This window comes from Poecilia reticulata, linkage group LG10 (genome assembly GCF_000633615.1).
Source record: "Poecilia reticulata strain Guanapo linkage group LG10, Guppy_female_1.0+MT, whole genome shotgun sequence".
In the NCBI taxonomy this organism is placed as follows: domain Eukaryota; kingdom Metazoa; phylum Chordata; class Actinopteri; order Cyprinodontiformes; family Poeciliidae; genus Poecilia; species Poecilia reticulata.
The window spans coordinates 11,492,200-11,511,553 of NC_024340.1; the positions used below are offsets into that span (position 1 = coordinate 11,492,200).

A 19,354-nucleotide genomic window follows, 5' to 3' on the forward strand; every position below is an offset into this window, starting at 1 on the left:
AAATAGATTGAATAATGATTCATGTTCACTGGCTACATACATTTCTGTTAATTCCCTGATAATGCTGGATATTTAACGCCCACTTCAGCTGTCAATAGCAATAAGGGGCCAATCTTATTACACCTAGTAAATATTGTGAAGACATTATTTGTTTTCACTTTCACGCTCAGCCTGTGTTTAAAGCTTTTGACGTTGCAGATTTACAGCAAGAAAAGAATTAAGAAAAAAATATATATTTTTACTCTTTTTTTTAAATCATTCTTAATATGCCTATGCTGTGCTGTGATATTAATGGTCGCTGCACCAAAACCACATGTCTGCTGCAGCATTAGAGGGGACTCACAGAAGATGTTTGTAAAACATTGTAGGTTCAGTGATCTAATCAGAATGTGAAGTAAATGAGTCACTGGGATTTGTAACCAAATCTGGTTACATTTTCACTTTGTCTTATTCAAAGACAAAGTGAAGAGAATAGATTCATTTGTTTAAAAACTGAGTAATTGTGGAGGGTAAAAATGGAACATGTCATAAGAACGTCAATGCAAAGTCAAAAGAAAATTGAACAAAATAGTTGTGCTTCAGTTGGCTGATAAAAGTGTAAATACCTGATAAATGGTAAGGTAAAGAATTGCAATTAAATAATAAATGACTTGAGGTCTCTGCACTGACATCTGCTGGCGTTACATGAGAATGCAGAGCTCCACCTGGATCGATTTTGGGGCCACTTTTATTAGTGAATTTTGCTCAAGTTTGTTTTCTATGAGAAATGTTTCTTTACTAATGACTGAAACTGATGTAGGTCTTGAAGGTGTTTCCAATTCTAATATAAACACGTATATTGAGTCTACCTTTAGTCCACCTTTCACTGAATGTGGAGAGGTTTGGTAATAGAGTTGCTGTTGAGTTCACCAAGTGCGGTTTTGTGCAAAAATACTCAGAACAGAAATTTAGCTCATGACTGTTTCCTGTTTATAGTGCTTCAAGGAGACAAAAAGTAGCAGATGTATAAATTAATTAGTGACTACATCAAATTTACCAACCCTCAGTTGGTTGTGTAGACTCACATCCACTGAAGCGGTTCTGAATACGAGCTGGCCACAGAAATGTTTAATTGATTCTTTATTTATCAGATTTGTTGCTGACTCATTTCTCAACACTGTTTGCTAAGTAATAATCATCAACATTTGTCAGAGGTTGATGGTTAACTGACAGTAAGATCATCACTCATAATCTCGAAATCACTAATCTCTCTGAGCAACAGAAGCTTCACATATGAATCACTCAAGCAAAGTGCAAAACCATCACCTTTGATAAATGTTCTAAAGTACAAATGAAGTCTTCTTTGACTTGAGAAAGAGACACATTTTGAAAGGTGTGATTGAAAACAGCTAAAATGTAGCAGTTGAGAGGAAAGCACCTGATTTCTCAAACCAGCCTGGTCTCTGCTTTCATTTTCGCTACTCTGTCCCAGGCAGACACAGCCACATATTAGAAACGAGGAGGAGAAGGTAGTACGCTTCTCTTTTCCACCAGTGTTGAGTAGTTTGCAGGTACACTATTACACTTAGAAATAGTGATTAGATAAAGATGAAATTTACTTTTAGCAGCAGCAGAATAAAACCAACTGATTCATGCTGATGCCATTTTGAGTCACCTCTTGTTTCACATCATCTCTTCTGAGTGAAGTTAAAGTCTGCATGAAGTAAGTTCATACTCAGGGCACACACGAGAGGGATTCAAATAAATCACAAAAATATTACTAACACAGAATATAAAATGGTTTGGTGTGTTTCCGGCCTCTATGGAAGAACCAAATCTGGTTACATTTTGGACACTAGAGTGTCCTGACATTGTCTGTGGTTCTCTTTTGCCCAACCCCCCTTCAGCTCTGCTGGCGTCTCTCCCCCGCTTACTGGAATGGACTCCTGACGCGACAGAAATAGAGCAGGCCAGCTCTTACAGCTGCACTGTGTGATAACCAAACTGCAAAGCTCCCACGCAAATTTCAAACCATCAAAGTCGCCGTGGAAACGTGTCAATCTTGCGGGTTTTTTTAAGCACTTGTCCGGTCTCTTTAAGTCATAAATGAAACGGTGGACGAGACTCACTTTCCATTCATCTGGATGCGTGCGTAAAATCACAACAACAAAAAAGTGCACAACTAATCAGTTTGGTTTCTGTTTGGTTTTTGTCAAGTAATTTCATTGAGGAGCAAAGTTGCGCTATTATGCACAAAACTGCACGGTTTGCGACTGCGGCGCATGGAGTGCGTCAGAGGACACGTAACGGGGCATGCCCGAATCTGACAGGCCTGGTCGCAGAGGAGGGGCGGGAGACACAGCGGCTTTTTGCTATAGGAGGCAGCAGGACCACCGTACTCCAGCGCCGACTACTCCTGCACAGCCAAGGTAAGCCCCTTGTGTCCTACTTGGAGCCTATATATTGCGTCAGGTCTCTGCCAGCTTGGTTTAACGCGAGGTTTGCTGCGTTAGAATTCGCAGGAGAAGTTTGCTGATGCTTAATTTGTGCATATATGCGTGCGTGTGTACGAGAGAAAGAGAGAGAGAGAGAGAGAGTGAGTGAGTGAGTGTGTCTGTCTTGCTGCAAAGATGAAAGCACTTCTAGAGAATCGGAAATAAAGAAAACTAAATGAGTAAAATGGAAAAGTTGAAATTATTTCACCAAACCAGACAGCTTAAGTTTTTTTTTTTCTTGTGCTGTGTGAGGTACAGAGAAGGGTGTGGCCCTTTATTTATAGAGCCCCAGTGCCCCTTCAGACACTGATTGTGATATTAAGTTAAACGCCTCCTGCTATTTTTGGGAAAGCGTCACAGCTGTCCTGCCGCAAACACTGAGCATTTAAAACCAGGAGAGTGTGTTTCATTCCTTTTATTTACAAACATGTCAGGCATACTGTTTGCATTGTATTTCGCTTGCATGCAAACTCATTAGTTTCTGTCATTTGCATTAAGAACGTTGAAACTAAATTCTCCATGAGATTTTTGAACGAATCCTTTTAAAGGTTGATGCATGGCAGAGTGTGGCAAGTCAATTTCCCTGCAGGTTTATTTAATGTAGTTTCCATGCAGTGAATCAGTTCAGCTGCAGACACTTATTTACCTGTTCATCTTTTTCAAATTGATGTAATTACAGGAGGTGCAAAACAGGCCTGACACTAAAAGGGAACGTTATGATATGTCTTTGCATCATAATGACTTGCACATTCAAGGGCTACTGTCCAATTCAAAATGACACTGATGGTGCTTTTTAGTCAGCATTATTTTCTCTCTCTCTTCCTCTCTCTCTCTCTAGAAAGAGATTTTTGAGCAGCAGCGACACAGGAGACCAAATACAGACATGGTGAGTAGACAAAACTGTTCTCGTCACACCTTGTACGAATTTATGTGGCGTTCAATGACAACTGTGACGTGCATTTGTATGTCTCTGCCAGATTTGCACATCGAGACACTGACTTTTGCAGAGGGTCAAATCACTACAGCTTAGACAAACTGGATTGAGGGAGTCTGTGAACAACAATTTAAAAAAATTATTTCAATTGACTTCAAGTGTGGATGCTGACTGGGCCATTTTAATAGTTGAACGCACATTGATTTAATTGTTCGATTGTTGCTTTTGGTTGTATATTCAGAGTCGGTTGGAGTCTCTGCGACAGCGTCAAGTCATGTGCTGCCTCCGACAGACTTTCCTCTAGTAATATAGTCCTCTCGTAATTTTCTCCTTAGCTGCTCCAGTGATGAAACTCTTGTCTCCACAGCATTCACTACAGGGATGATGTGTTCAGGGTGATGTTGAGTGCTAGTTTTCCCCTCACATACAATGTCTGTCAAGTAAGCCAGAAAGTTTTAGTCTCGTCTGACTGGAGCACAGTTTTACCCAAACTTCAGATTGGACATTTCATTGTCATTAGGGCTGATTGGGGTGCATAATTAAAAGCTACACCTCAGCTGTGGATCTCCGCAACTCCTTCAGGGTTGGCTGCTTCTATCCAAGTAAAGGAGGCTGAATACAAATGTTGCTAACACTTCTTAGTTTTTTTTTTACTTGAGAATATTTTTTTAAAACAATGGATCGTTTTCTTTCCGGGTCACAGCTGTGTCCTGCTTTACGCTGATCTATCTCATAAAAATACCAATGAAACACTTCAAGTTTTGTGATTGATATTGTCGTTATCAATTCCACATGAAACTGTGGAGGAGATCTTGTGTCTGCTTGACATGCTCGGTTTTTGTGTACCACTGAATGAAGTGAGGCCGGCCACTGTCACCTGGCACTGTATGAGCCCTCGCCATCATAAAGCCGGCAGTGTAGGGTGTCACTGCCACCTCGTCCCGCATCTCAGACGCAGCAGACGAGACGATTCCAAAGTCGGTGCTCTGACTTTTCTGATGGCGCGCAAACTTTCAAAATCTGCAGAATTTTGATCATTTTAGAAGAAATACCCCCCCCCAAAAAAAAAACAAAAAAAAAAAAACAAGCTACAGTTGCTAAGGCCAGATATTTGGGACCTTGTTGCTATGTGGTTGAAGCTGCTCAGCTGTCGCGCAGAGTGATGGTCGCAGAGCATTTGAGCATGTGCAGGCGGCAGAAGGGAGTACATTCTCGCTGCCTGTCGTAATGCTGCAGCAATCTCCTCAACTGCAGCTGCAGTAAGAACTAAGAGTAAATCAACCTATTTTCTCACAGCTGTCTGTGGACAAAGTGAAGGGCTCAGGGTCAAGAGGGAGCAGAGGTAGATGTACAGTAGGTGTGTCCGTTGTTGTATTGTATTTCAGACCCTTGTAAAGACAGGTGGTCTGTGCGCAACCCGACACCTGCCGCATGTAGACGCATACTTTAGCATCGCTCTGCACACGAGTGGGTGGCTCCTGCTAAACACAGGATTTATTTCTCCTCAAGCTGAGGTCTGAGTGGTTAATTGTTGTAGTTTTGTACTGGTGTCCAGTCACTCTGAGTTTATCATTCTAACTAAGATTCACATATTTTTTGTGTTAAGATTCTAAAAAAATGTAAAGGGGCGTACTTTCTTGACATGATTGTATGTCGGTAGAGCCTTGAAAAGTTTTCATTTTCCTTGACCTTTCCCATAGTTTGTCAAGGTTAACCACAACTTCAGTAAATTGAATTTGGAATTTTATGAGGTCCACAAACAAGTGCACAGTTGTGAAGTCAGATGAAAATGATTAAAGTTTTGACAATACTATTTAAAGTACATTTGTATAGGAAAATGGGTTGTGCATTAATATAAAGACCCTTTACTCAGAAGTGCATTGACTTGTTTCTAATTTAATCTAAATGTAAATGCAGCTGATCTGTGAAAGCTTCAGAGGTTGTTTAGATAAAAATAGAGAACAAACAGGAACACATCAGACAGGTCATAGACAAGGCTTAAAGCAAATTATCAAACATTTCATTTTGGGATCTATCAGAGCATTGCTCAGTTCATCCATGCCTATACCAATTTAACCCTTACCGGGTTGCGGAGGGCTTCAGTATTCAATGGCAGAGAGAGATGGAGTATGAAAAACCAAGACAATCAAGAGGATCACGCTGACTCTTGAGAGGCTCCACAGATCCATAGCTCAGGTGGAAGAATATGTCGGCATGACAACTATTTGTAATGCGCTCAACAAATTTGCCGTCCATGGAAGTGTGGAATAAGTCCCATTTGCAGTATGCTACAAGTTGTGTGGAAGATGTTGCAACCAGATGAGACCAAAATTCATCTTTCTGGCCAACATCCAAAGTGCTACATGTGGTGTAAAAATTAGAAATGCACGCTACCCTGAACACACCGGGCCCATAATGAAATATCATGCTGTGGTGGGAATGACTTTTTTTCAGTGGAAGAAGGAAGAAGAATTCATTCTTAATGGTGTTGTTTTTCATACAACTTGTAGCTCTCACTGGGATTTAGCTCAGCTTCTGCCATAAACTGCGTTGATACATATCGGTTAAAAACCATTCAACTCAAAAATAATTAAAAACAAACCTAACAAAGTATACAGAAATGGGGCGATCACACAATGACATAACATGATGCGTTGTAGACGTTCAGCATCCTTAACGTAACGTGACTCTTTTTTCTCTTGCTTCAATAAAAATATCTCGGTTTCATTTTATTTTTCAAACAGGTGTTCAGAGGTACAATATCTGATGTTCCGGACTTTGATCCCAGCGTTGATGCTGAGACTCTGTACAATGCCATGAAAGGCATTGGTGAGTTCCTCATTCCTCTGTAACTCATGATCAGGATGATATATGTTATCTTTACTCCATCCTAGCTCGGTGAATAAACTAAAAAAAAAAGCTGCTTTGTGCTCTTCAGGCAGTGACAAGGAAACGATCTTGGACCTGATCACCTCTCGGAGTAACGCACAGAGGCAAGAAGTCATCACAGCGTACAAATGCAGCTTTGGGCAGGTGCACAAAAGATTCACACGGGACTTTTATGTTCCAGTCCCAAACGCTTTTCTCAACCTGCAACATCCTTTTTGTCTCCTCAGGATCTGATTGAAGATCTGAAATATGAGCTCACTGGAAAATTTGAGCGTCTCATCGTGAGTCTGATGAGAACCCCTCCGTACCATGACGCTAAGGAAATCCATGATGCAGTCAAAGTATGTCATTTACTCTCCTTCTGGTAATTATTCGAAGGAGCCCTTGCTCCACGTTCACCCTCGTGCTCTCCTTCAGGGAGCTGGAACAAACGAGAGATGCCTGATAGAAGTCCTGGCGTCCAGAAATAACAAACAGATACAAGACATGGTGGCGGCCTACAAGGACGGTAAGACATGAAGGACATTTGGATTTTAAGAGATTATTTATTTATTTTTTTTTCATTTGCCAGTATTTCATTTTGTATTATCTCCAGCCTATGGCAGGGACATAGAGGAGGATGTTATTGCGGACACATCGGGTCACTTTAAGAAGATGCTGGTTGTTCTGCTTCAGGTTAGTCGAGTGAAGAGACCCGACGCAGACGTTGCGTTAATGTCTTTACAGCCCAGATGATCAGCAGTGAGTTAATTTGATGTCATGTTTTCAGGGGACCAGAGATGAATCAGGAGTGGTGGACGCAGACCTGGTGCAGCAGGACGCACAAGTGAGAATAATTATGCAGACGATGCAGGTTTAGGTTATTCAGGCTTTCAGTTAATTCAAATACTTTTCATTTAGCAAAAAAGAAAACATTTGCACTCAAATACGCAGTTGTGTAAAGTATGGCTGAAGCAGTAGTTGTAAATTACAGTTTTAGTTTGTTGTATGTAGTTTAGATTTTGTTGGTCTCTCTTTTTAAAAAAAACAAGGTTGGATTCCACCAAACTAACTTTTTGGATTCCTTGGGTTTTGGCTTCGTTTCATGTTGCATCGTCAGCATCATCTTTCTCAAACATAAAGTGAATTTGAGCTCTAGAATCTTATCATGTTTGCATTAGTTTTAGAGATCGAGGGACGCTAGAGTAAATAATAGGCAGCTAAAAATCAAGCTTTCTATGATTCTGACGCTAATTTATAAATGTTAGGGTTTTTTTTGGAGTCGGTGCTATGAGGCTGTGTCTCTAATAGCAGCCTCTGCCTTCCTAAAAACGTTTGTGGAGCACACCAGCTGAATTATGAGCAATACAAAGATACATTGTCAAAGAAATGTTTGTTTTCAAGATGCTACATTATAGTATGTTGTTCTGAAATATTGTAATTATTTCTTTATAGATCTCTCGGAGATAATGCCATATAACATCTATAGCTAAGATTCTTGTCTGGTTCTGTTATCGATAATAGACATTACCATTTACATAATATAATATATTATGTCTATGCTCTCACCTTTGTGTAGGACCTGTACGCTGCTGGAGAGGAGAAGTGGGGGACGGACGAAGCAACATTCATCATGATCCTAGGAAATCGCAGTGTGACCCACCTTCGCATGGGTGAGTCCAGTTCATGTGAAGATTAGCATGGCGGTGAGGCATCCAGTACATTCCCAGTGTGACCTCAAGCCTCTGTGGCAGTAAAAACCTCAGCGGTTTGGTGTAGAACCTGGAAACTTTTTCACAGGTTCTGGTCCTGCTGGATGTTTCTAAAAACTTAAACGAATGCATGTGTGGGACAGATGAGAGAGAAGTATTTACCGTATTTTCCGGACTATAGAGCGCACCTTACGATAAAACGCATCTACTAAGATTTTTTTCTTTAAATTAGAAATGTAAATATACGGTATATCTGCCGCTCTCGGTTTTCCAAAAGGACACTCCTGGATTTATTAAGGACGCAGCCCTGTGTCTCCAACGCCGAACCATGGATTCGTTCATGCCGAGTTTACGTGCAGCAGCTCTATTTCCCTCCTGTACCAGATTGATAGTCCTCAACTTAAAAGCTGCATCATCCATCCATTTTCTGCCGCTTATCCGGGGTTGGGTCACGGGGGCAGCAGCTCCAGAAGGGAGGCCCAGACTTCCCTCTCCCCAGCCACTTCTTCCAGCTCCTCCGGGAGAATCCCAAGGCGTTCCCAGGCCAGCCGAGAGACATAGTCCCTCCAGCGTGTCCTGGGTCTTCCCCGAGGCCTCCTCCCGGTGGGACGTGCCTGGAACACCTCACCAGGGAGGCGTCCAGGAGGCATCCTGACCAGATGCCCGAGCCACCTCAACTGGCTCCTCTCGACKTGGAGGAGCAGCGGCTCTACTCTGAGTCCCTCCCGGATGACMGAGCTTCTCACCCTATCTYTAAGGGAGAGCCCAGCCACCCTGCGGAGGAAACCCATTTCGGCCGCTTGTACCCGTGATCTCGTTCTTTCGGTCTTGACCCAAAGCTCATGACCATAGATGAGGGTGGGTACGTAGGTCGACCGGTTAATCGAGAGCTTCGCTTTTTGACTCAGCTCTCTCTTCACCACGAGGGCCCGGACAACGCCCGCTTCACGGCAGACGCTGCCCCAATCCGCCTGTCGATCTCCCGCTCCCTTCTTCCCTCATTCGTGAACAAGATCCCCAGATACTTAAACTCCTCCACTTGAGGCAGGACGACATCATCATCATCATATGAGTTTGAAAACATTCCTCCGTCGTGCCTGCTGCTAGCATGTGCTTGTTCTAAATGAAAATTAGCGCTTTCTTCTTTGTTTTCCAATTTGACTTCCAATGATTCACTTCCTGCTACAGAGCCCCCTGGTGGTTGAAGAAAAATCCACAGAAAAGCCACACCGGGTTATAAGCTTTATGGTTCAAATCGTGGGAAAAAAATAGCGGCTTATAGTACGAAAAATACGATGACGTTTAAGAAAGCTGCATTAAAAGCAAATAACTGTTAAATATGTATTATTAGCAAGATCTCTGTAAATGAGTGAAAGTTCTGCTGGTTCGGTAATGTCATATTCCTGTGTTTAATGGTCTGACGACGCAGAGATTGAACTCTGTGGCCAAAATGACAAATTAATTTAGATGAGTTGAAATGATTTTGACAAGTGTCAGATAAGGTTGTGGTATCGTCAAGCTGTAGGGAAACTTTGTTTGTATTGGACTGAATATAAAACTGGGACTTCCTGCTTTTTTCAACTTCACTTAAACTCAACAACTAGATGGTTAAAAGTTTGACGTAGCTGAGTGTTTCCAACATGACAGTGGTCCCAAACCTACATCAAAACTGGTTTTCTGTTTCTTAACATTACAGCTTGTCTCAACCCAAAAGAAAAATGAAGGCTCATGCTTCAAATCTTGGTCCATACCAGTTTAACCAATTTAAATAAGATCATCCTATTTCGAAAAGGAAATTCGGATGTCCAGCCAGAATCGTGCTACTGACTAATGGACATTGTTGTGGAAAAAATATTAATCGCCAAGCACTGTCAGGTGAAATTACTCGATCGGGTTTATTCAGATGCACAATACAGAGAGCTTGTAAGACAATAAGTAATGAAGCAGTTCTGAATGAAAAGCTCCCCCAGGGAGAGACAACGCATGAGTTTTATACCAAAGATCCAAAACTAGGGGAGAGACGGTCTGGTTCTCATGCAGCTGCAGAAAAACAACTCCCAACCTTGTACATGTAACCCAAATAGCTTCATTTGGTGAGAGTTCACAAGCATTAAGAACAAAGATATAGCAATACAACCAGCAGGTACTACCTTGTAATAATTTGTCCACCACAACATTTATTGAAATTTTACTGGATAGTACATGTTCATATTTGAGACAATGTGCACAGTTATAACCAAGAATGAGAGAAAATCCTGAGGAATTCAAGCTGAAGCTAAAGTATGTTGAATAAAAGTTGTTTGCTGCATCATCATTCCTCAGAATGTTTAAAAGAAATCACTAAAATTCCATCAGAAGCAAAAAAAAAACCCCAAAGAAACTAAATATTAAGTTTAAAGTGATCTACTACCTCACATTAAAATATGTTGTCTTGTTTATTTTTCTGTTCAGTTTTTGATGAATATGAGAAAATTTCCGAGATGTCCATCGAGGATAGCATTAAGAACGAGCTGTCTGGAGACTTTGAAAGGCTCATGCTGGCTGTTGGTAGGAAACACTTCAGAGTTACTGTAACAAATGAAGCTACGGCGTTGTTTACGTAACCCAGCCCCTGATACTTGTGATTTTTTCACAGTCCAGTGCATAAGGAGCGTTCCCATGTTCTTTGCCAAACGTCTCTACAAATCAATGAAGGTAGGAGCACGTAGCCATTTCATTTGCCTATGCAGGTATAGCTACAGTTTTTATTTTTTTTATTTAAACTGATTTAAATTTGAAAAATGTTTAATATTTTATTTTAAACATTACCACAGATATTCTTTTTCTTTCTCTTTTAGGGCCTCGGCACAGCTGATAATACTCTCATCCGCATCATGATTTCTCGCTCTGAAATTGACATGCTGGACATCCGGGAGTGTTTCCGTCTCAGATACGAGAAGTCGCTTTACAACATGATAAAGGTCAGGAAATTACAAGAAGTAAAACATTTTAAATGCATTGTTTGTGGAATGTAGGTCATCTGAAACGTTAGCTTGTCTCTTGTGTGTGTGAATCAGGACGACACGTCGGGCGATTACAAGAGGACTCTGCTTAACCTGTGTGGAGGGGATGATGAGTAAGTTTTGTCCTCGCTGCAGATGGCAGAAATAACCAGTAGAGGGTGCTAGAGTACAAACTCTGTTACTGATTTTTTTTTTTTCCCCAGAGTGCATAAAACTGTAGCAGCTGTACAAAATGGGCGCAACATGTCCTCATATTAACGCTGCAGGCACAAGTAAAAATCTTGTTAGTGAAGCTAATGCGTTGTGTGTAGGAGTGACTTTATTTGACGACATCTGAATCTTCCAAAAAGTGTAGCGAAGCAGGAGGTTTTGACTTTGCTGAGTGTACAATGTTGTGTCAAACTGATTGTTGCAGCTTAGCTGGAGAGTTCTTCCCCGAAGCTGCTCAGATAGCCTACAAGATGTGGGAATTAAGTGCCATGACCAAAGTGCAGGTTTGGATCCCATCTGCTCTTTAGATGTGTCGTTGCATGTTAACCTGGAATCTTAAAATACCTGCTGGCTCCTCAGTAATCTGCTTCTAGCTGAGCTCATGCCGTGGCCATGTGAGCACAGGGATGGCTTTGTTTAACTTTGGATATGATGAGAATGCTGTTCCCGCCCCCAACACACAGCTAGTTCTTGTTTGTAATCTGCTCTCCAGACCCTCCATGTGCAGATCAATGCAGCACAGAGGACGAACGTCAGGAAGGTCTCGGCATAAACAAAAGGCTGTCTCACTAACGCTTTGACTCCCAGCTGTTTCTCGAGTCCACCAACATTTTCGTTGTCGGTGTTGCTGTGAATTTTGACTTCATAAGGTCACCGGCCCCCCTCAAATGTCAGGGGTTGGTTATCATATGGCTCAGACTTCACCACAATCAGTTAAATAATCTCTGCACAGCAAACTATAATGTGAAAATTTTCCCTTTTGCTTGTTCTGCTGACCTCTTTATTTTATTTTTTTTTATTTTCTTCAAAGCATGCGAATACCAATCACAACCACTAGTGTGTGCATCAGATCTGTCCCAGTTTGATTATCTTCTTCTCTCTATCGATTATCGTTCTTCTAATTTTGTAATTTCCACTTGCTCAGCTGAGGTCCACAGTCCGCCCTGCGCCTGATTTCGACCCTGCAGCCGATGCACAAGCTTTGAGGAAAGCCATGAAGGGTTTTGGTATGCATCTTTCATTACTGCTCTGAAGCTTCCGCACACTCACCAGTAGAGAAATGCCATATTGCTTCAAGGCTCACTTGTACCATTCTTTTTCCAGAGTCGAATATTGTTACAACAAAACGTCAGCCTTTAAAAGTAAATAAATAAATAAATAAATAAATGGGAGCCCAGGTTGGAATTGAAATTTTTCTTTTTCACACAGGGTCAAAATTATACACACAGTAAGTAAGTAATTAAATGACCCTTAGCCAGTAACACTTAAGCTTCAAGGATTTGGTTGCTATTTTAATTTAAGTTAGTGAATTAAACTTGGAACTTAAAAAAAAAAAGACCAACTGTAAAGCATGGGATGTGCCGCAGGAAACTTACCACTTTAAATGTCCTTTGCCACTTCTGATGACTGGTGAAAAAGTCAGCCTGAAGTGTTGAAATGCATCTTTCTGATGGGAATTTAAGAAAACTTTACTAGGGAAGCCACAAAAAACCTAAAACAAAAACTTGCTCATGCAAATGTTTTGTTTGGTAAAAAAAAAAAAAAGAAAAAATCACCAAAGATGTCCATATTGTGCTTAGGTAGATTTCCACGTGCACAATAATGTGACTTTTGAAGTTTTCTTTGTATTTTGTGTAAAGCAAATGTTTTTTCCTCTTGCTTAAAAACAGGAACGGATGAGGATGCGATCATTGACATCGTTGCACAAAGAAGCAATGCCCAGAGGCAGGAAATCAGACAGGCCTTCAAATCCCTGCTGGGAAGGGTGAGAGAAACAGATGTTTAAAAAAAAAAAAAAATAGAACAAAAATAATCTAGAAAGGACACAATGGATAGATATAAAAGATATACAGCCACTCCTGGGGTGTAAAGCTTATTAGTTATAAAAGTGTTTGTATTCACTGTGTTCGACCCTCTTCTAGGACTTGATGAAGGACCTGAAGTCTGAGCTGTCAAAGAACTTGGAGCGGCTAATTATTGGGCTCATGCTGACCCCAGCAGAGTTTGATGCCAAAATGATGAAAAAGGCAATGGAGGTAATAATATGGGTGGACACAAAGCATTTAATGATCTCTTCTATTTGCATGTGGGACTTAGCATATTTTTTTTGTATCTCTTGTACAGACAAGATGCTCATGGATGAACTATATCTCTCCATAGATCCATTTATCCATCTATATGTCAATGTTGTTTTCTTAAATATGCTGGGCTGGATTGTGTGCAGTTAAAAGATAAATGTTGACACCAACACACAATTTGAATCAAATCATGGGAACCTCTCCTGCTGGCACTTTGTTTTATCTATGCAGTTTTTTTAATCACTTCAAATTAAACTCAAACTCAAAAGGGAAATGAAATGACTTGTAAAAATATTTACACCGTCAGCCCTCCAGCAACTACTGTATGACCCTTCGGATTTAGTGGAACCCGTGGTAAAGATGCATAAAAGCTTTAAAACGTGTCAGTGTATTATTTCAGAATAATTCTATCACACTGAAAATTTTAGAAAAATCAACCATTTAATTTGACTTTCTGATTTGCATTGTAGTGTAATGAACAATTCACAATTCCAAACGGCTCTCATACAATAAATTGAGCCTTTTTTGTATTTTATGTTTTACCTGTAAACGTTTTTCTTTCTTTAGATATAAAAACTTAAATGCGCCCATTTTTTTCTACTTTTCGAATTGGGAAACATAAGAGAACATGCTGTTCAAGTAAGGAGATGTGTGTTGATCACCACATGTAATTAGGAAATGGCTCCAAGAAAATAGCTGCTTTGCCTATTGCATTTCACAGCAATAATTGTACGGTTCAATAAAACCTGAACTGAGATCATAAATGTTGCAACCGCTCACATTGAGAAGGATGGTAATGGAGTAAAAAAAAGTCCAATTTTCTGTTTTTAGCAGAAAAGAGTGGTAGGTTGCAATCATCAGGTGAGGACAACCAGCTATTTGGAGACTTTCATGCACATTTTCACCTGGGATGACAGTATTTAAGGAGATGACTTTCTTTCAAAATTGTAGTTTATAGATTGTCTACCTTTGAATTTGACTATAATGAAAAACCTAACTTTGGCAGCATAAGAAGACTTTATAATTCTTTCATAAATTGGTGTGGGTGTAACAGAGGATTAAAGCTGGTGTGAGAATATTGTGGCCATTACACAGGAAGTATTTGATAACCAAACTAGCTTATTAGTGTTTACACTCTTGAGTTGCTCCACTATTTTTTTTTCTCCGTTCACTTTTCGCCACTTAACCATTTCTCTTTCTTGTGAGCGAGCAAGCAATATTGCAGTAAAATAAAACAAAAAAACTTTAAACTTCTGAAATAACATGATGGGAATTTATTAAAACCATATACTGTTGAAAACATTGCTTTGATACTGATGACCACATCATGCCTCCTGGCCTCTGTGTGTGACATTTTTTAAAAGTGGTTATTGCAAGACACACAATCCATGTTTTAACAGTCCTTCGTCAGCCAACATCCAGGAAAATTTTAGCTTGTATAGAAACATGTTAGAGATGTTGGTGCTGCTAGAAGCCTGTCAGTTAATATCAACTTGAACAAGTAAACTTTGTTACGTGGACCTTATTCCTGCAAAAACATTTCAAATGCTGCTCCTGGCTAATTGGCTCCAACCCCAAAAACACAAGGTTTGTGCTACTTTTCTGTCATGTTTCAGCTTCTACAGTTCAATGGTTGTGGCCATGTTTCATTTATTTCTTTCTTCTTGGTAATTTCTGAGATTCCACAGATAACTGGACGGCTGAAGTTGTGATTTTGTGGTATCTGAAAAATTTTTCCCATTATGCCCAGTCAGTCAGCAAAACTGTAGCACATTGTCCTGTGCTTGTAACACATATTCACAGTTTGTTTGACACCACCAGATGCAGTACTTTTTAGAGGAGCGTTTCCTGCTGTCGTCTTTGTCATTTTGTAAAATATACCCAGCATGGTTTACTTTTGAAAAGCTACACAGTCGCCATAAGTGGCAAGAATCATGTGTTTAGGGACTTGTTCACTTTACAATCAATCTAGGAACATGACGCAAACACTACAAGACTTTTAGTTTTTTAAAGTCGAGGAAAACTAACTGGGGTTCAATCTGTGTGTCTTTTTACATTTAAAAAAGCAATAAGCTTTGATTCATCAGCCTAAAAACATGAAGGTTGCTCTTTAGCACAGCGGTGTCGATTCCTCTCCTATGTCTTTTGCACTTTTGTAGTTTTGGTCATTGCAAAACTCAATTTTTCCGGTACAAAATGTAAGGTATAGCCATTTGAGAGCTAACAATTATAGCTATGGAAAACCGATAAATATCATGCACCACTAAAACGTTCATGAGAGCTTTTTAGGTTGTGACCATAATCTCTATATTTTCCATAATTTCCAAAAGGAGCATCGGGATCAATGGAAATATCCCATAATATAAGATCTTCGTAAAATAATAAACCATTTAACTTAAAAAAATACTACTAATAGGACAAATAAATATGTACACAATGAATAAATGCATAGCCATAGAATAATTTGTTTTCCATGTATGATAATTAGGATGAACTATCTGTGTTTGGCTACAAACAGAAGTTTAACTTGGCTAAAAGATGAATGTCAGTGTCTAAAGACTAGATCCCCATGTGCTTTCCTTCTAGATACAAGAACTTGGTGACAATTTTGTGAAAATTTAGCTTTTTGTGTGTGTGTAATTTTAACAGGGAGCTGGGACAGATGAGCACGCTCTGATTGAGATCCTAGTTACCAGACAAAACGAGGAAATACAAGCCATGAACGCTGCCTACAGAGAAGGTGAGTCTGGGATTGAAATCAAGATCTAATATCACGCTCTGGATCTGAAAAACTGTACTCCACAGGCTACAAGAAGTCTTTGGAGGACGCCATTCATTCAGACACATCGGGCCACTTCTGTCGCATCCTTGTTTCTCTCGTTCAGGTAACCGTCATAATCATCATGAGAACTCAGTCTGCGTGTAATTTCCACGCCCACTCACTGGCTGAAAGTCTGGTTTGTCTTCTCAGCTCCGCCTGACTCTGGCAGACACAAAGATCTACTTATTCACCTCATTTATTTCCTTCAGAATGTCGTGACATACATTTTTTTTTTTTCTTGCACTGAGGATAACAACGTTTGTGGTTAACTGCTGACATTCAGTAGATCAAAGGTGGGCACATCAAAATTTACATCTGACCTTATTTGCTATGGTCAGGGTGCAAGAGAAGATGGACCTGCAGATGTGGAAAGAGCCTGTGCAGACGCTCAGGTGAAGCAGTTTGTGACTTCATCTCATTTTGTTTTACTCTCTAGAATGCAGACAAATGGATTCAAAGCCTTTTTCTCTCCGGCTCTGTTTTTGTAACAAATCAGGAACTTGCAGATGCATGCAACGCAGAGTCTGATGACATGGAGATGAAGTTCATGAGCATCCTGTGCACCAGGAGCTTCCCACACCTCAGGAGAGGTAAAGATCAAATCTGAATCAATAGCAATGGCCTAGTTGTAAATCTATCTCCAAGCTGGGCGGCGGCTCTGTCCCAGCACTCAGTGATTTTGCTCTTTGTACTCATCACAGTGTTCCAGGAGTTTGTCAAATGCACCAACAAGGACATTGAGCAGATTATCAAGAAGGAAATGTCTGGCGACGTCAAAAACGCCTTTTATGCGATAGGTAACGGCTGCATTGATTCTTAAGTTTCATATTTTGCTTTTGAAAGTGGACTTTGCTGACGTCGTCTGTTCTGTGACGCCTCCCTGGACGTCCCTCATTCTCTGTCGTATGTTCAGTTCGCAGCGTGAAGAACCAGCCGTCTTACTTTGCAGACCGTTTGTATAAAGCCATGAAGGTATTGGTCACACATACAGAATCAATAAGCTGTCAGTGTATCGCTGTTTTTTTTCATTAAATCATATTTTTCAGCATGGGAAATAATTTGCAAGTGGGTGAGGTAGGGTAAGTCATTGGAAACCCCACTGGACCATTAAATGCCTGCTGTTGATTCAATGTTACTGAAACCTTAATTGAATTGAGTTTAAAATAATAACTGTGACGTTCGATCGCTGAGGTGATTCTTTCTTTGTATAGAGAAAGAACAGCTTACTTTGATTAGACAAGGAAAGGCGACATTCAGTCATTCCCCCATTCAAGCGCACATTCAGACGCTGATGGTGTAAAGCTACAGGGTCGTGGCTACAGCTTGTCCTGGGGCACACTGACAGAAACGAGGCTGCCATATGCCGGCGACCACCACCAGTAGGCAAGGCGGGTGAAGGGTAGACGCCTATGTGAAACCAAGAAGCCCCCCTCAATCTCACCGGAGAGCACAGAGACTGACCAAAACAGAGAGGGTGCAACCTTTTGTTTTAGACTTATGGAAGCAAGATTGTTCTTCCTGATGAGCTGTCTTGACCCAAGAAACCACTCATTTCAAACAGCAGTTTAAAGCATGGAGGCCCTGCCATCGCTGTCATGGATCTGTTTAAATAAATCAAAATGCAAAATATTAGATCCCACTGCTTTAGACCAAAGACGAAATGCCCCTGAAGAGGGTGCATTAACAAGACAGTGGTGCCTAACACGCCCATAAATAAACAGTCTTATTTTCTGACCACACATGTTATTGCATTAAGAAATTTGAGCTTGACCCATTACCCATTTCGAAGAAAACTATGCACAAAGTTTGTGCTTTTGTTATTAATATGTAATGTAATCTATTGTGTTGGAACTGTAAAACAATAAACAAGGGGCTAAAGTCTGCAGTTCTCTCGGATTTTCCCAAATAATGTGTATTTAAATGTTCTGCAAATTAGAATAAGCAAAGTATGACTAGTCAGCATGACCTTCTTGTTCTTCAGGGACTTGGTACGGACGACAGAGCCCTGATCCGCATCATGGTGTCCCGTAGCGAGGTTGACCTTTTCAACATTCGCAAAGAGTTCAAAGAAACGCACGACGTCTCCCTCCATGAATTCATCCAGGTAGAGACTATGATTGTAAGTCTAAGTCCTAGACACACTAACACGCTTGCCAAGTTGATTGTGTTCTCATCCTACTTGTGTGTCTGTCTTGTTATTCTGCTGTTTTTTTTTTCTTTGTTGCCTTTTTGTTGCTCTGTGTGAGCATGCATCTGCAGATCCTTCACAGCAGCAGCAGCAGCGTCCTTCAAACGCTGCTGCTGTGGTGAGGTGGTGGGGTACGGTAATCTATAGCTTCCTGCGGTGGACTGCAGGCATGTGGCTACCGCACAGCTGTTTAGGAATTTCCCTAACCCAACTTCCTCTTCGTATCTGCTGTGTGATTGGCTGGCGGCTGCAGAGATAGGAAGTTCCTTAAAGCTGTTCTATAATAACTTACAGATGAAATCACCCTGACACCAATAAAGACTAGCGAACAGATTGCCCTGGATTTGCTTTGACAGAAATATTACCAAGTGCTGCAGCAGAAACATAAATATGAGAGATCACTTTAATTTTCATTTCAATTTCAGTTTTCAAGAGTTGCTTGTATCCACGTTCACTGCTTTAGACATTTCGGGGCTTTTATTTGCAGAGGAAATGCCAATTTGCACACTTTGTCAGAAAGTGTTCATGGTTTAAATGGATGGATAAAAGGAATAGCTTTGAGATATTTACACACTCCAAATAACCTTTGACTTTCATAACTACACATTGATTAAAAAAAATAATTGTTTATCCGGTGAGATCAGAAGAGAGCCTTCATCTCAAGTCGGTGTAAAGTGAAGTGGACACGACAGGAATTTATCTAAGAATCGCATTAAATCGCACAGGGATTTTAAACTGAGATGTCAGCAGGATTGCAGGTGCATAGAGGTGCCAGACAAAACAACCAAGCGACAGAAAATACGTTTATATACATACGTATATTTTGCTTTCAATCAGCAGAAATACAGTTGCAACACAAATGTCTCATTAAGCAAGTGAAATTTCGTTTTGCAATGCTGTACCGTGATGTAGGCATGTGAGGTTTTGTTTTAAGCAGAACTTTATTAATTTGTTAAAACATTTTGCTGCGCAATCAACCACATAATTACAATGTAATTATGCAAATAACACATAGAAACAGTTCTTTCCACACACACACACACACACTTATATATATATATATATAT

The 19,354-nt window shown here is 40.4% G+C and overlaps 1 protein-coding gene across 2 annotated transcripts in view; it reads left to right on the top strand.

Annotated features, from left to right (window-relative positions):
• The first annotated feature begins 2,313 nt into the window (after positions 1 to 2,313).
• anxa6 (annexin A6) overlaps positions 2,314 to 19,354 on the top strand; it is an 18,955-nt gene continuing 1,914 nt past the window's right edge. Inside the window, exons 1-24 of one of the 2 annotated variants that reach the window (XM_008419963.2) lie at positions 2,314 to 2,408; positions 3,313 to 3,360; positions 6,153 to 6,237; positions 6,347 to 6,441; positions 6,525 to 6,638; positions 6,715 to 6,805; positions 6,893 to 6,972; positions 7,067 to 7,123; positions 7,856 to 7,949; positions 10,440 to 10,535; positions 10,624 to 10,682; positions 10,826 to 10,948; positions 11,045 to 11,103; positions 11,406 to 11,484; positions 12,126 to 12,207; positions 12,871 to 12,965; positions 13,123 to 13,236; positions 15,928 to 16,018; positions 16,084 to 16,163; positions 16,438 to 16,491; positions 16,596 to 16,689; positions 16,801 to 16,896; positions 17,013 to 17,071; positions 18,081 to 18,218. In XM_008419963.2, the coding sequence (XP_008418185.1) occupies positions 3,358 to 3,360; positions 6,153 to 6,237; positions 6,347 to 6,441; positions 6,525 to 6,638; positions 6,715 to 6,805; positions 6,893 to 6,972; positions 7,067 to 7,123; positions 7,856 to 7,949; positions 10,440 to 10,535; positions 10,624 to 10,682; positions 10,826 to 10,948; positions 11,045 to 11,103; positions 11,406 to 11,484; positions 12,126 to 12,207; positions 12,871 to 12,965; positions 13,123 to 13,236; positions 15,928 to 16,018; positions 16,084 to 16,163; positions 16,438 to 16,491; positions 16,596 to 16,689; positions 16,801 to 16,896; positions 17,013 to 17,071; positions 18,081 to 18,218 (1,938 nt within the window). In that variant the 5' untranslated portion in view covers positions 2,314 to 2,408; positions 3,313 to 3,357. The remainder of the gene's footprint in view (positions 2,409 to 3,312; positions 3,361 to 6,152; positions 6,238 to 6,346; positions 6,442 to 6,524; positions 6,639 to 6,714; positions 6,806 to 6,892; positions 6,973 to 7,066; positions 7,124 to 7,855; positions 7,950 to 10,439; positions 10,536 to 10,623; positions 10,683 to 10,825; positions 10,949 to 11,044; positions 11,104 to 11,405; positions 11,485 to 12,125; positions 12,208 to 12,870; positions 12,966 to 13,122; positions 13,237 to 15,927; positions 16,019 to 16,083; positions 16,164 to 16,437; positions 16,492 to 16,595; positions 16,690 to 16,800; positions 16,897 to 17,012; positions 17,072 to 18,080; positions 18,219 to 19,354) is intronic. The other variant, XM_008419964.2, reaches the window with a different exon arrangement.